Source organism: Canis lupus, chromosome X (genome assembly GCF_048164855.1).
Source record: "Canis lupus baileyi chromosome X, mCanLup2.hap1, whole genome shotgun sequence".
Lineage (NCBI taxonomy): Eukaryota > Metazoa > Chordata > Mammalia > Carnivora > Canidae > Canis > Canis lupus.
In genome coordinates, this window is record NC_132876.1 from 79614778 (window position 1) to 79631897 (window position 17120).

The 17120-nt window shown below is 38.7% G+C and overlaps 1 protein-coding gene across 18 annotated transcripts in view; it reads left to right on the forward strand.

The window, feature by feature from the left end:
* Window positions 1–17120, forward strand: part of HUWE1 (HECT, UBA and WWE domain containing E3 ubiquitin protein ligase 1) — a 174833-nt gene that overhangs the window by 82933 nt on the left and 74780 nt on the right. For all 18 annotated transcript variants that reach the window (XM_072816177.1, XM_072816172.1, XM_072816175.1 and 15 more), the window contains 11 exons: window positions 314–464; window positions 602–729; window positions 1331–1471; window positions 1681–1786; window positions 4120–4254; window positions 4731–4832; window positions 5239–5319; window positions 11162–11268; window positions 11432–11609; window positions 13016–13107; window positions 13754–13965. In XM_072816177.1, the coding sequence (XP_072672278.1) occupies window positions 314–464; window positions 602–729; window positions 1331–1471; window positions 1681–1786; window positions 4120–4254; window positions 4731–4832; window positions 5239–5319; window positions 11162–11268; window positions 11432–11609; window positions 13016–13107; window positions 13754–13965 (1433 nt within the window). The remainder of the gene's footprint in view (window positions 1–313; window positions 465–601; window positions 730–1330; window positions 1472–1680; window positions 1787–4119; window positions 4255–4730; window positions 4833–5238; window positions 5320–11161; window positions 11269–11431; window positions 11610–13015; window positions 13108–13753; window positions 13966–17120) is intronic.

Genomic DNA, 17120 nt, shown 5'->3' on the forward strand with positions numbered 1-17120 from the left:
GACCTCCATCTATTCCAAACTGTTACCAGCAGAAGGACTTAAATTTTGAGTTCTAGCAACTTGGTTCATTTATCTACTTTTAAAAAAAGATTTATTTTGTTGATTTATTTTAGAGAGAGTGAATGGGGGGAAGGACAAAGGGAAAGGATTTCAAGCAGATTCTGTGCTGAGCATGGAGCCTCAACCTTAAGACCCTGAGATCATGACCTGAGCCGAAATCAAGACTTGGGCACTTAACTGACTAAGCCACCCAGGCACCCCAGTCATCTATTTCTTATTTAACACATCACATGTTTACCTTCCATCTTCATAGGAGATTAAAGCCGCTTCTTTACGAACATTAACATCAATTGTCCACTTGGAGAGAACTCCCAAACTCAGCAGTATTATTGACTGTACTGGAACTGCCTCTTACCATGGATTTTTGCCTGTACTTGTGCGGAACTGTATCCAGGCCATGATTGGTAAGTTTTGATGGTGGTTATTTTAGGTAACAAGAAGAACTTCACCCTTGCTTATCGGTCTTCGTTTAACATCTTGCCATCTTAACATCAAATTTTAGCTTGCTCTCTTTTTCTTTCTCTCCCAACCTCCCATATAGATCCTTCCATGGATCCATATCCTCACCAGTTTGCCACTGCTCTCTTCTCTTTTTTATACCATCTGGCCAGCTACGATGCTGGTGGTGAAGCCTTGGTCTCCTGTGGAATGATGGAAGCCTTATTGAAGGTGCTCTGCTTTTTAAAAATATATATATTTATGGGGAAATCAACTAAGAGCAAGTATAGAGTTATAAGTTTGGAATGGTTTACAGTGAGAGCAGATAACATAGTCAAGTCTATCCAGAAAATGTTATTCTTAATTTTTCTAGTTTTGCATTCTGGGTATCTATCTCATTAACAACTTTTAAGAGCAGCTATCTCCATTATTAAGAATTGGTCATAGTCTAGAATGATCTGAGAGTCAGGAGGCTCTGGGTACTAGTCAAGACTAGCCATATCTTATCATGACCTTATTAGGCTGTCACCCTAAAGAAAATACCTTTAAGGTAATAGGTTTTACTGTGTGCTTGGCCCTGGACACCAGCTTTTTTATCCCTGAATATTTTATTTAATACTGAAAGGTAATTTTTTTAAGGTCTCCATTATCTCAGGAGGTTGTGTCCCAGAAGTGATAGAGCTATTTATTATTTGACAACACCTGTTTTTTTTTTCTCCCGCACTATACTTGGCTCCCTGAGACCCTAGACTGCATGTTTCCAAGAGAGTACATTATTCAGTTTTGTGTCTTTTCATTTTATTGGCTTTGTCTCTTTTTCTCTCCTTGATAGGTCATAAAGTTTCTTGGCGATGAACAGGACCAGATAACATTTGTCACCAGAGCCGTCAGAGTGGTTGACCTCATCACCAACCTGGACATGGCAGCTTTTCAATCCCATAGTGGACTTTCTATCTTCATTTATAGACTTGAGGTATTATTATACAAGGAGCACTTTGAATAGACATACACCATGAGAGCTGAGCCTAGGAAGTATTCTAATAAACCTAAAGAGCCATCTTAGCCTTTTTCTGTTTTTAGAAAACAGTTTTGTAATCTGCCTGCGACATCCTTTCATTATAATTATTTTTAATTCCTGATACATATGTAAAATTTTCTTAACTGCTTTTCCCTTGATTGTAGCATGAAGTTGATTTGTGTCGAAAAGAATGTCCATTTGTGATCAAGCCAAAGATCCAGAGACCCAGTACTACACAAGAAGGAGAAGAAATGGAAACTGATATGGATGGTAATTATAGCTACTAAGTCAATATTTTGGTGCTTGACATTTTCCTATAATCCAACCCCAGTTTTCATTCTTCCTCCTTATAAATTCCAAAGTGCACAAGTGATTTGAGCACGTATTTTCAGCAACAAAACAGTGTTTTTCTTCATAAGTGATTTGTGTGTTGTTTTTCATGAGGATAATTATAAAAGAGGGAGGCACAAGTTGTTGGGAATAGAGAAGGAAGGTGAAGCAGATGGTGGAGCTGCAGTAAAGCCCCGCAGTCACTCTATGGGATGTTAATCTGTTTTATTTCAAGACTTAATAGCTATTTTCTACGTATTGGTTCATTATCTTCTTATTTCCGCTAAAATGTAAGCTCCATGAGATCAGGGTACTGTTTTGTTCACTGCTCTATCTTCAACAGTGCCTGATATATCGTAGGTGTTTAAATATGTGTTTGGGAAAGATAAGGAGAATGCAGACTCTAAAATGGGACCTTATAAAACTGTTGGGCTATTTCGAGAAGGAAGAAGAGAGGTGAAGAAGTTGTTGAATAGGGAGCATATTTTAAATCATAAAGTCAAAAAGCTTAGATGACCAGATGTTCTTAATCTCTAGGTGCATCCTTATGTGTGTCCTTTTTTAAAAAAAAAAAATCTCCCTGAACACCCCCCCCATGCATGGTTCATGATAATAGTAATTAAAAAAACTATTCCCCAAAACAACTTCCTTAGTTTAAATTCTTATCTTGATGACCCAGGGTGTCATTACATAAATCTGTTATCATGCTTATTTATAACAAAGGTACTAGAATTTATAATGCTTTAATTCTTGACACTTCGTGCTATAGGTTGCTTTCCTTTTTTTTCTGTTATTTTTCCTGAAGAGTTATTTACATGCATTGCTATCCCTAGAAATCCCTTTACCCAATTTCTGTCTCTGGTTTATTGTGGGCAAGCTGGCATTTGAGTTAATGGGTGAGATCCCAGAGTGTTGATTAAAATGTGACATCTGCTAAATAGAAGATTATTTAAAAGCCTCATTGTTTATTATAAATCAGTGGTTGTCAAACTTTGAGTATGCATAAGAATAAAAGTGTTTGCTAAAGATGTAGACCCTGGGAGCGCCAGGGTTTCAGTTGGTTAACCATCCAACTCTTAATTTCAGCTAAGGTCATGATCTCGGGGTCATGAGATTGAGTACCATGTCAGGCAGGCTATGCGCTCAGTGCAGTCGGCTTGAGATTCTCTACCTCTACCTCTACTTCGTGCACTCACGCATGTGCACTCTCTCTCTTAAATAAGATAAATAAATAAAAATTTTTTAAAGTTGTAGACCCCATCTGCAATGTTTAATTCAATAAGTAAGTCCAGGAAATCCACATTTAAAAGAATTTTTTTAAGATTTTATTTATTTAGGGATACCTGGGTGGCCTTTGGCTCAGGGCATGATCCTGGTCCAGGGATAGAGTCCCACATCAGGCTCCCTGCGAGGAGTCTGCTTCTCCCTCTGCCTATGTCTCTGCCTCTCTCTGTCTCTCATGAATAAATAAATAAAATATTTTTTTAAAAAGATTTTACTTATTTAGAGAGAGACTGTATGCAAGTTGGGGGGGAGGCGGGGAATAACAGGGAGAGAGACCATCTCAAGCAGAATCCCCACTGTGTACAGAGCCCTACCTGGGGCTGATCCCACAACCCTGGGATTGTGACCTGAGCTGAAATTAAGAGTCAGACAGTTAACCAAAGTGAGGCACCCAGGCACCTCAGGAAATCCACATTTTTAACAACCAATCCAGGTGATTCTGATGTATTTGTAGAGAAAATTTTATATTCAATTAAAATAAATGGGTTACAAAACCATGAGTTTGTGCTTCTTGTATATAAGTAGGCACAGGTATATAGGTTTGTATATGGATAAAAATATTGGAAGAAAGTATTTCAAAATGCAAACAAGGGTTTATTACTAGTGGAACTTTATTATATTTTACAATTTGTAAGAAGTAATTATGTATCTTGTACTTCATTAAAATTACAAAAAGCTCTACCTACTACTGTCTGCTACCCACCAATAGTGTGTGAAATTGTGTGTTTTACTTAACCACTGTTTTTCCTCCCACATTTGGTGGATGAAAAATATTGAAGGGGATTTCTTTTGAAGACTAATTTGCATGTCTTAGATACTAATGATGTTAAATACCTTTTTGTTTGTTTTGTGGCAAGCTTACATTCTTATTTTGGGTTTTAATATAATCTGTCACCATATTTGTATCATTTATCTCAATAAATTTCTCAACTGTACTTTTGGTGGTGCTTTTATTCTAACTAGTTTCTTTATCATAACTTTTACTTTAGTTGCAGATGTGACTATGGAAAGTAGTCCAGGCTCATCTGTCTCTGTGGAACACCGGCTAGATGTTGAATTAAGGGCATCAAGTTCTAGCAGCAGCGCTAGCATCTCTTCTGGCTCTGGTCCTGGCCCCCGTCCTGGTGGGTAGACAAGTAGATACAGTCTTATATACTGAATTACTAAACTAGTCAAGAAGGTGCTTTGGGAGCAGCTTTAGTGGTACATTTGGAGGTTTGCTTCTTAGGACTATGTTACCTTGCCACTAACATTTATTTCATAGTTTTCTAACTGTTTGCACATTGATTATTTTATCAAAGCAGCCATGTCAGAGAGCAGATAATATCTAAAACAGGAACTGAGGATCAGAGAGTTAATCTTTTTACTTTGTACTATTACATGAGTCTCTTTTCATTGTAGTATTAGTTTTGTATAGTCCTTGGTGATTTATTTTCCCAATTTCAAAGCTTAGTAGTAACTATTCTTACCAGCATCCAGAAGTCTCACTTTGAACATCTGCTAGTGTTGATATAGTGTATATGCATCTCTTAAAAATTTGTTTTATGTGCCTGCTTATTGTGGTCTAATGGTGAATCCTCCATCTTTCTCCCTTGCTTAGGAGTCCAGTGTATTCCACAAAGAGCAGCACTTCTCAAATCCATGTTGAATTTCCTCAAGAAGGCCATTCAAGACCCTGCTTTCTCAGATGGCATACGACATGGTATTTGATTTTGCATTTTCTTGATGGATATTTGACTCTCTCCAAAGATTAGTCCTTTTGATTCTTTCTGATGCTACTCTTTTTTTTATAAGACAGGCTTAAGAAAAGGCATGCCATTTTGAATAGCTTTTAGTCATTTAGTGTCACTTTTTCCTAGACCTAAGGATTCTCTAGGTATTTTCATAATGATTAACCTATTTTTTTCCTTTTTCAGCTTTTGACTCTGTGCTCACTTCCAGCCTGCTACTCCACTTTGTGTCTATATTCTTTTGTTCTAGTCTAAACCATTAGACTAGAATCAACACAGGAGTTTACCACAGTAGTGGTATATGCAGTATATTGCTCCCATCAAACTATTGCTAGACTGATCATATTCTCCTTGATGTTCTCTTTTCTTTTCTCTTAGTGATGGACGGTTCTCTCCCTACCTCCCTGAAGCACATCATCAGTAATGCAGAATATTATGGCCCATCACTCTTCCTTCTAGGTAAGTGGTATTGATAGTTGGTTATACCAAGCTGAAATAACCTGGCAGAGTTCTCTGTATATTTTTATACCCCTTTAGAGTTTTACTATCCACATTCATCCGCTGTGTTATTATGTATCTTTCTAGTTGGTGATGAAATAGAGAAAGGTCAGAATTCGGTTTCAAATATCCATTTCTTGAATGCCAAATATACCTTCTATACACAGTATATTATAAATCATTTGTGATAAGTAATATTGTACATTTGTTCTGTACTTAACATTGCAAATGTAATAAGTATGTCTTTATTCAATGGTAGTTCCTAATCTTGATCTGGAAAATTCAGTAAGAATGGTTTCCAGTCTTAGAACTGAATGTCAGACCCACAAACTATAATATAGAAAATTGTTTCTCTCTTTTGAAAATGCAGCTTTGGAAGCTGTGGGTACTTTGTAATTATTTGTAAAAACATCTTTGCAATTTTAGGTTGGCGATACTCTGAGTATTGCTGTTGTTAAAACTTTGTTTTTATTAATAGGCATTTATTGAGTGCCATACATATGCAGGACAATGTTTGAGATACGTAGGCTTTTAGAATTCCCTTTAAAACTAAAGGAATGTGGGGATCCCTGGGTGGCGCAGCGGTTTGGCGCCTGCCTTTGGCCCAGGGCGCGATCCTGGAGACCCGGGATCGAGTCCCACGTCGGGCTCCCGGTGCATGGAGCCTGCTTCTCCCTCTACCTGTGTCTCTGCCTCTCTCTCTCTCTCTCTCTCTCTCTCTCTGTGTGTGTGACTATCATAAATAAATAAAAATTAAAAAAAAAAAACTAAAGGAATGTAATAGGAAGTGTGGAAATAAAGAAAACCTCCTTATACCAGTGGCACATGTTCTTTTAATACTTTGGGATGTCTGGAGGGGGAGTAGTTTTGGCTACTACAGTTTAGGTACTTGTCCTCTTGCTGAAGTAAATTTGAGTTTTTATATTTTAAGTTTGTATCCTGTGACCTTGCTTAGTAGTTCATACTTTTTAAAATTTCTTAAGATATTCTGTATAGTCTTCTCATTTACAAATAGTTCTTTTTTTAATAATTGTTTTGCTTTTTGTGTCTTACTGCATTGGCAAAGATTTCCAATACAATGCCAAATAGAGGTGGTAAGAATGGACCTCTTTGCTTTGCTCCTGAACTCAGAGGAAGACATTCAGTATTTCACCATTAAGTCAAGATACAGGGAAGAAGGATGACTCTCTCTGGGAAAAAGCTCCAGAACACAGAAAAGCAAGTGCACAGGCATCTTATACAGGAGAAGTTTAAAGGAAGCAGTAAGAGGACATGTGTACATACGGGGTGGGGGCAGGGAGCAGGTGAGCCTTCAGAATGACGCAAGAAGCCAGAAATGAGACTTCAAGTGCTAAAGTAAATATCAGTGGAGGTCAGAACTCCTTCTCTAGAGTCTTAATTCATCCCTGCTATTTGAATTAGCATAGTAACCTTCCTGGTTTCCTGTAAATAAACTTATACTTGAGAGAGACCAAATTTGCAAAGCCAACTCAAAATAATTAGGCCAACAATTATTATTGTATGATATTGTATAAATGATAGTGTAGAATTTTTCACCCTAGACAGGAGACAGGAAAAGAAATTAATGGGGGTCTGAGAATCTGTTATAGTTGGCTGTTTGGTTTGTTGTTTTATTTGTTGGAACTATTCAGGATACCTTACCTGTAGTACTGACCCACATGCAGCAGGAAGTCCCCTTTAAGATACACACACCACCTTAAAATAATAGTAGTTTATCAAAAAATAGTTTAATGTTAATCTGTGTTTTTTAATATTCATTGATTGATTTGAGAGAGAATGCACACAAGCAGAGGGTAGAGCCGGGGAGGGGGATCTCAAGCAGACTCTGTTCAGCATGGATCCCAACACAAGGCTTGATCTCATGACTCCCAAGATTGTGGCCAAAACCAAGAGTCCGATGCTCAACTGATTGAGCCATCCAGGCGCCCCCAGTCTTTTTACCAACTATAGCAACTAGACTGCTTTGTTCTTCATGGAGGGCTTGCTTCTAAGGTTTGAGCTGTTTAGTTAATGTAGTTGGCCAGGAGTTGTGCCATTATTTGGGTAGCCTCTATGTGTCTACGTCACAGAATTAAAAACACCTAATCTTGGACCAAAGATGGTGATGGCAGCCCAATATAAAAGACAAAAAAAATGGCTCAGTGCTCCCTTTTGTGGCAAGACTTGATGAACAAGCTAGATATTCTGGTTGGATCTAGGGTACCTGGATACTAAATATCCACAGAACACAGGTCAGGGTGTATGGATTAGAAGGGAGCAGAGGGTGGAGTGGAATGTATGACCTTGCTGAACAAGAGTTGTGTCATAGAAGATCCAGTAGCCCAAGGGGGTTGGAGGGTGGAGTTTCTAGTGGGCCAGATTACATCAGGGCAGAAATGCCAGGGCAAAATAGTCTAAATGGGAGGGACATCATTGTCTAGACTGAATTGGTGGGGAAAGCTAGGAAGGGCATGGAAGTATCTGATGAGATTGTGCTGTCCTGCTACAATAATTCTGTGCTAAAACCAACCAAATAAGGATTCTGATTCTTCCCAGATTCAACCTCTGACTCTTCTACTTTTTACTCAACTTTTATACTCAACTGTATCCCTTTTAATTTCTCCAACTGCCTTTTCTTCTCCCAGTTCCTATCTTGGCCCTGCTGCACTTTAGTCTGTTTAAGTCTGCTTGTGCTCTGTTTCTTGCCTAGCTTATGCCAACACCATGATGGTTGTTATGGACTACTTAACCAGAGAGGGGGCAGATAGTCAATATGAATATTGAAGACCTCCCAGGGGACAAGAGTTATCTGCATAACTGTTTGCCTGGGCTAGGGCACCTGTTAACATTGCTAGAGTTCTAGTGCTCAGGTAACATTCTCTATTACCATTATATAAGTACTGTCCTTCAGGTTGAGGAAGATGGGAAATGTTGGTGCAGTGACAGTGGAATAATGGAAAGTGAAGCGAGAGACTATCAGATTAGGGGAAATCAGCTGATGAGGCCATGGGAATTGTGATGAGTGAATGTGGCTACCCATTACAGGGTGCCGTTAACATTTGGGAGTGTCACCACTGAGGCTGGGACTATCAGTAATGCTGAAGTCATCATCTAGGATATTGGGTTGATAGAAGTCCTGGCCTAACCCCAAGAATATTTTTTTTCTTCAGGAAAATTCCTTTGGTTTCTTTTAACTTCTATATTCTCTCTTGGAAACACTATTGTATAGCTAGTATGCCTGCCATGTTGATCTCATGTCACTTTTTGCTAGAATTTCTTTGTATAATCTTTCAAGATGCCTATTACATTATCAAATTTTTTATTTTTTTACAAATTTTTTAAATTTCTATTTCCTTATTCTTAAGACACTCTTCGTCTTTACACATTATTGCTGTTTTATGGGTTTTGTAGGTTCTAGAATTTGATTTTCATCATTAATTTTTGAAGCGTTATCTTTCGTTACTTAACTCATAGGAATCAGTTGCTAGGTTCCTTATGGAGCCAGTTGGTTTTTGTGTTTCCTTTTTAAAATTCTAATATTTAGTCATCTTTTAGTTTTAAAAAAGGGTTTAAACTGTCCCACTTAACAGTAGTATTATGACATAGCATTATAGTTAGACCTCTGTAAAATAACGGATTTGATGACTTAGCAACCTCTAGTAGAATATTAATTTTAGTTTATATATACTCAATTTTAGCAACCTCTTGTAATTTAGACGTTTGTGTAAAAAAAAATATAGTATGTATACCATAGGAACCAAAAAAAAGGACTTACGTTTTCCGTAAGTTTATAGTCCATCAGAAGTCTCAAAGGCCATTGATTCGACAACTCTTGGTCCTCAGTAATTGATACATATTTGCCATTTCAAGGACATTTGGAGTAGAGGAAAGGTACTCTATTCACCATCTTGAACTGAGAAAATCCTTTGGTTTCTTTTAGATCTCAGGTATCAGCATTACAAGTTTGTTTTACACATGGTTTACTAATACTGTATGTTTGTGCACCCTTTGTCAGGTTTTAAAATCAAAAATTTTAAATCTCATAAAATGAGTTGAGAAGCCTTGTCTTAGTTGCTCCTAAGAAGTTTAATAACCCATCTAAAACTGTCGGTTTGGTGCTTTTCTCTTACTTGATATTTTTACTTCTAAAAGTTTTTGTGGTTACTGATCTAATCTGCTTTACTATCATTTTTTGAAAGCCAATTTTTATCACATTTTCTTAAAAGTATTGCATTTCACTTGTTAGCATACAGTTTATAGAAGAATTTTATTTGTTCTGAATCCAGTTAGATCTCCTTTTTTCATTGCTGATATATTACTTGCTTTTCTTAGATTTCCCATAGCTTCTAAGCTTTCTCCGTCTTTTCAGAGGGTTATTGGTTTTAATTATTCATGCTATTTGTTTGCAGTATTACTAAATGCTATTTTTTTTCTATTATTTCTAGCTTCACTTTTGGTTACCTTTTAATGAATGCATTAATTTCCTCTTGAGCATTGATAATAGTCTTTACAGCCATGTTAAATATATTGTCAAAAATCGGTCAGATTGATACCAAAAAACTCTTCATGTTGCTAATGGTATTTTAAATAAGCTATATGCTATATGTTGGCAAATTGAACTCCAATAAAAAAATAAAAATAAAAAACTAAATGAAAAAATTGCTGAAAAGCTTTTTAGAAGACATTTTGTGCATTCCATCAGTTTACATTCACTTCAACCCAGCACCCCTCTTCCCATCTTAAATATTTTCCCTGCATTTTAAACAAAAAAGGATGTGTTTTTAGGTTTATCAGCCCTCATAATTGTAGACCAGTTCATATCCACGGTAGTTCATGTATTTAGTGGAATGGTATACAGCCATTCAAATTAAATGAACTGGGGTGCCTGGGTGGCTCAGTCATTGAAGTGGCTGCCTTTGGCTTGGGTCATGATCTCAAGGTCCTGGGATTGAGCTCCACGTCAGGTTCTCTGCTCAGCAGGAAGCCTGCTTCTCTTCTCTCTTCTCTCTCTCTGCCTACTTCTTTTTTTTTTTTTAATTTTTTTTTTTTATTTATTTATGATAGTCACAGAGAGAGAAAGAGAGGCAGAGACACAGGCAGAGAGAAGCAGGCTCCATGTACCGGGAGCCCGATGTGGGAATCGATCCTGGGTCTCCAGGATCGTGCCCTAGGCCAAAGGCAGGCGCCAAACCGCTGCGCCACCCAGGGATCCCTCTCTCTGCCTACTTCTTATGCTCACTCATGCTTGCTCACTCTCTGTTAAGTAAGTAAAAATCTTTTTTTAAAAAAACAAATTGAATTGTAGTGACAGGGAAATATAAAAGAATATATGGCATATTATAATTTAAAAGAAACAGGTTATATAGCAATATAACCTCGTTGGTGTAAAAAAATACGCTTATAAAATCTTAATGTTTGTTTTTCATTTACACATATTTCTTAAAATTATACATAAGATGTAGAACTTGATCTGATACACATAGTGAAAGGATTTCAATAATCAAGCTAATTAACAAATCATTTTATGTGACTAAAGCACCTGAAAACTACTCTCGGTATATTTTTCAGTATTCAATATGGTATTATTAGTTATCATTATGCGTGTACATTACCCATAAAAGTCTTGAAGGTTTGACACCTAATTCTTAATAGTGATCTCTTGATTGAGCAGTATTAGGAGCTTTCATTTCAGAGTAAGCACAAGCATTTAAATTGTTGTACATCAAATATGTTTTTTTAAGCCTTTGGAGTTTTGTTAATACCTGTGAAGAATCTCAGTTTCTCCTATTTCTCATCTTTTTAGCTACTGAAGTGGTGACTGTGTTTGTATTTCAAGAACCATCACTGCTCTCCTCACTCCAGGACAATGGATTAACAGATGTCATGCTTCATGCACTGCTTATCAAAGATGTGAGTCAGCTTCTTTTAAAGAATGCTCTGTGCATACCCCTCCCCACAATATACACAAAAGACATACTCCCTACTATCTGCTGTGCAATACCTAATCAAAGTTTTGTGGCATTCTATACCTGAACGCTTTTAGAAGTCTTCAAACACTTGATCTTCTGTCTAGGTTCCTGCTACCCGTGAAGTCCTTGGCTCCCTCCCAAATGTATTCAGTGCACTCTGTTTGAATGCCCGAGGTCTTCAATCATTTGTACAGTGTCAGCCTTTTGAACGTCTTTTCAAAGTTCTTCTGTCTCCAGATTATCTCCCAGCCATGCGAAGGAGGAGGAGTTCTGATCCTCTTGGTAAGTCACTAGGATTTATCTTACAATAATCTGTTCACTGTTGTGTCAAGATTTTAGATGATTATCAAGCCACCAATTGGCAAGAAAATCCTTTATTGACCTTACATCATTTCTCTGCTAGGTGTGCTAAGCTTAATGGGAGTTATCACTAGAGTTGTCATTATATCACTGTATACATCGTATTGCAGGTAGAAAAAGCATACTTCATCCTTACCCTCTGCTCATATTTTCATGCTTCTCAACAGTTCAGTGTGTGTGGGGGGTGTGTTTCAAAAAGTTCAGAGTTTTAATCCAGATGTGACCAGACTTCGGCCATAGAAACCTTTCCCTTCCTAGGCCACCTGTAGGACCAGATCACGTCCCCACGTGGTTCCAGATCTTCGAGCAGTACCTCCGGCCATGTCCTCATGCTCAATTTGCTGCAGCATTTGGGTGGATCAGAAACGGAATTGTAGCAGTGACTTGTACAGGCTATACCCCTTCCTCTTGGGTTAGGGCAAGAGGGGGCAGTCCTGGATTCTCACGTGGGCTCCCAGGAGGCGGGACCTGCACTGCGCCACTATCTCAGTGGGAAAACCCAGAGAAGCAGGAATTACCCAGTGGAGATCTTGGAGGTGAAGTCACCTAGGGCATGGAGTCTGGCAGAGGTGACAGCACAGGGGGAAAAGGGGCTCCTTGGGAGTCCAAATTTCTGCCTATCATCATTCTGTGCCATTTTGATGCCTCAGTGGTGAGAGTTTGAGAGAAGCTGAGGACTTGATCCCAGTGACCTTTGGAAGTTGGCAAATAAGGGATGGTATTCCTCGGACTATCAACAGCTCATTATTAGACGTACTATCATGGTGCTAGTGAATAATGGGTATTAGGGGTAGTATATTTCCGGGTTCACCATCTAGTCTGTAGCAACAGGAGATACAAAGTCTCTAAGATAGTGACAAATGAATAGATTTCCTTCTCAGTGTATTTGAGACCAGATTATTGAAGAATAAGGAGAAGATAGGACTCCAGAAATAATCCAGTTTTTACAAATGTGCTTTGTGCTTTCAGCCACCACTGTAGCATTCTAGCTATTATTATTCTTTATTGGGGCAGCCAGAGGATTAATGGTTTATGCTTCTTTCTTTTCTCTCTCTCTTTACAATACTAGTTCAGACCTTGGCAGTAGAGATTGCCAGGGTAGAATGTAGTATATGCAGTTATTTAAAATATGTTTAATAGACTGATAAGGGTTTCTTCTTCCTCTTCAGTGATTTGCTTTCAGAAGTTAGTCTGAATTCATTTGAGAAAGCATGGCATGAGGAAATCACAGCCACCAGCTCAGATTCTTCTTTTCTCCTCATTGGCAGAGAAAATAGCTCAAACTCTTATTTTCTTCAGTCTTTTAACAGTTCCTTTTTTGCTTTAAGGGGATACTGCATCTAACCTGGGGAGTGCTGTTGATGAGCTCATGAGACATCAGCCCACCCTCAAAACAGATGCAACGACTGCGATCATCAAGGTGGGAAGTGATAAGGCTGACCATGGGCATGAGATAGCAGTTAGGGTTTTTTGTTTTTTGTTTTTGTTTTTGTTTTAAAAAAAACTTGGCCTGTTGGAGGTCATTTGGATTCTTGGACTTAGGCCTAGAAGAGGATTATGTCTGCCTTATTTTCTCCATGTCCTTGGGTTGGTACTTTGTCCCCCTCCCCCAAAAAGTCACTTAGGTATTGCTTTCTTCTATAGGACGTGAACAAGTTGCCAGGATTTAGCTTCTGTTTGTAAAAGCATACTACTTTTTCTAATCTTTGTTTCTTGGTTGTTTTTTTTCCCCCACATTTAGTAGCCCTGCCAGTTGCCTGTTTAGTATATGAGTTCCTGGTGCTTGTGAATAAGGACATGGAGTCAATTAGTTAACATCTATGGGACCTTGAACAAGTTGTTTAACTTCGCTGAACTTCAGTTCCCTTGTTTGTAAAATAGGATTGATGACTATAATCCATGAGTGATGTATGTTACATATATATATGTGTGTGTGTGTGTGTGTATGTATATGTATATAAAGATAAAGTGTTTTGGCACTTATGTGTGTAACACATAGAAAATGCTCCAAAAATGTTAGTTGTCCCATTTCTTATTTACTTAATCCTATTTCCGGTGTCTTTCAGTTACTTGAAGAAATCTGTAATCTTGGAAGAGACCCTAAATACATCTGTCAGAAGCCATCAATCCAGAAGGCAGATGGCACTGCCACTGCTCCTCCTCCAAGGTCTAATCATGCTGCAGAAGAGGCCTCTAGTGAGGATGAAGAGGAGGAAGAAGTACAGGCCATGCAGAGCTTTAATTCTACCCAACAGAATGAAACAGAGCCCAATCAGCAGTAAGTATTCACAAGACAGGTTCCCTAGCCTCGTGATCTTAGGCATGTGATTTTTATCCATAAAAACCAAAGGAGTTAGTTCATTATAAGGTTCTTCCAGCCCTAAGAGTCTAGTTTTTCTTTCTTTAACCATTGTGTGCCATTTATGCCTTCATATTTATATTGGTTATCTTAGCAAGGTGTCTTAAAGTTCATGGAATTGAATCAATTCACTATATCAAGTTGATGGGCTTTTCTCAGAGGACTTTTCCCCCATTGTTGATTTGGCATTTGCATCATTGTTTTGTTTGCATAGGTGAACACATATGAAATATACTTTTGAAGCTTGTCTCCTAAGTGCTTAAAAATTACAGGGTTTTGGGCAGCCTGGGTAGCTCAGCGGTTTAGCGCCACCTTCAGCCCAGGGCCTGATCCTGGAGACCCGGGATCGAGTCCCACGTCAGGCTCCCTCCATGGAGCTTGCTTCTCCCTCTGCCTGTGTCTCTAACTCTCTCTCTCATCTCTCATGAATAAATAAATAAAATCTTTAAAAAAAATTACAGGGTTGGTTTGTTGGTTGGTTTTTGCTCTTGTTTCATTACTCTATTCATTCCAGATATATCTGAAGTCTTTGGAATGTACTATATGATTGTAACCAGGCACAGTAGATATTCCTTCTTATTTCTATTTATTTAAGAGGTTTCTCTTATTTTTTTTTATTTATTCATAAGAGAGAGGCAGAGACACAAGAAGCAGGCTCCATGCAGGGAGCCCAACGTGGGACACGCCCTGGGCTGGAGGTGGCGCTAAACCGCTGAGCCACCCAGGCTGCCCTAAGAGTTTTTTTAACGTAAAAATTTGACTACCTGGGTAATAAGATGGGCTCAAAATCTGCTGGCTGGTAGTGGATAGTGTACCAGGCTCTTTGAACTTATATTGTTCATATGCAAGGGATGCAATGTAACTTGTAGCAGTAGCTCTTAAGTTCATGGTAGAAGAGCGTGTGATCCCTCTGGACTGTCATTCATTTAGTCATTTCATAAGTGCTCTTTTGGTTCATAGATAACTAGTCCTAAGAAAAGCAAGAACATTTTAGGTGTGGATATGAATGGGTTTGGGCTGGTCTTGAAGGATGGCTTGGAACTCAAGAAAAAATTATTGTGGAGTACATAGAAGGAGCAAAAGCCTAGACTCAAACTTTGGTGTGCCCTCTTGGAGCTCAGGAAGTAAGGAGTTTGTTGGTACAAGGTTTGGGTTTGGGGTGGGGAGGTTGTTTCTTTTTGGAAGAGATGCATTAACTACTAAGTACATTGATTTGTTGAGCAGATATCTTACCCTTTTCTGCAAAGGCAACTCTACCTTCATTCTAGCAACATCTTCTATTTTGATTAAAGTGTTCTCTCTCCGGAAGAGGAGGACACCTGAAAGAAAACAAGACTTTAAGTGCAGAGGAGTCAGAATCTGTGCTTCCTTGCCACACCCTTGATTGTTAGCCACCCTGTTGGGATTTGGTTAAAGATTTTATCTATTAATGAGAGAGAGAGAGCGCGCGTGGCAGAGACACAGGCAGAGGGAGAAGCAGGCCCCATGCAAGGAGCCCGACACGGGACTCGATCTCGGGTCTCCAGGATCATGCCCTGGGCTGCCGCCTAGCCGGCTGCCCAACCCCAAGTTACCTTATCTCCTTTTCTGTCTACCAAGTTCCTGCAAAGACAGTTCAAATGTCGAATTCTTAAAGGAGCTTTTCCTTTTACCTCCAAATAAGAAGTCATGTCTTCTGTGTTCTTGCAAAAGTTTTGTTGGAATTATTCATATATTGTAATGGTTTCTCCCATTATTCTGTATGCTCCTCCAGGGCAGGGACAATGTCTCATTTCGTAATGTATCCTGATTGTTTTGTGTATAACAGATAATCTGTCAGTAAATGTTTATTTGGCACTTTGATGGAATGCCTCAGGAGCATTAGAGGAAGGATTTTCTGAATCTTAAATGCCAAGAGAAGTGGGTCCTAATGAAACATGAATAAGAATGAAGAGATAGTAAAAATGTAGACACCCACAAGCATTAATATTCTACCATAGTGTTAGTCATAATGTCACATCTACACTACAGAGGACTCTAGTAATTGCTGTTCCATGGTATTGATGTTTTTCTATACTCTGCATGATCTGGGTGTTCATCACTACCTTATTCACGTAACCTATCTAAGAATCTCATAAATGTTGACACACATACTTTCCCACTTCTGCCACCTTCAGAAGCCTTGATTGTATCACTGTGGATTATTAGGGCTGGAAGGAAAAAAAGCAAGAAACTGCCTAAACTCAACCTCCATCTTGAAAGCCACAATATATTAAAGGAAGTTCTTTTATCTCCTTGTGTGAGGTAGTTACGGTGGGAGTTACTATGTACTTTCTGCCAATATGGGAAGAGCCTTAGAAAAATATACAATGCGTGCCTTCCGTCTCTCCAGAAGTCTTGTTTGTATCCGCTACTTCACTCCCGGTGCAAAATTCTTCAGTGGGACTCCCAAACAAATTCCAGTCACACATGTCTTCATCTGTTGTCCAGTGCCTTAATTAAATGCATGAGTAAATTTTTTCCAATGTTTTTTATTGAGGTTTAATTTCTGTAAATTGCACAGATTTTTAGTTTCCTATTTCTCTACCTTAAAGCAAGGCAGGCTACTTCTTTCTTTTTTTTAATGGAGAGAGAAAGTATGCGCATGTGCGCTCACTTATTGTTGGGGCAGGGGCACAGAGGAAGAAAATCCTCAAGCAGATTCCCCATTGAGTACAGAGCCGAATGCTGGGCTCCATCTCACAACCCTGATATCATGACCTGCCCAAACCAAGAGTTCCTATGTGATGGTCTGAGCCTGGAAGCCAAAAGATGAGGATAGTAAAAAAAAGCGGTTACTGAACAAGCTTATTCCTAGATTTGGATTAAGAACCACTGTTGTTTTCTCTCTTGTTCTCCCCAACTTCTATCTAGCAAATGAAGGAAGTACCTGGGTCCCATTTCATAATATTACTTCGGGTCTTTGCCATTACCTTTGGTTTCTACAAAGGGGCAAGCATTTCAGTTGGGCTAGAGCCACACCTGTACTCCTTAGCTTGTAGAGATAGATTTCTGGATTCTTTCCCAGGAGGTGCATCCAGGCTGGGGTAGATGAT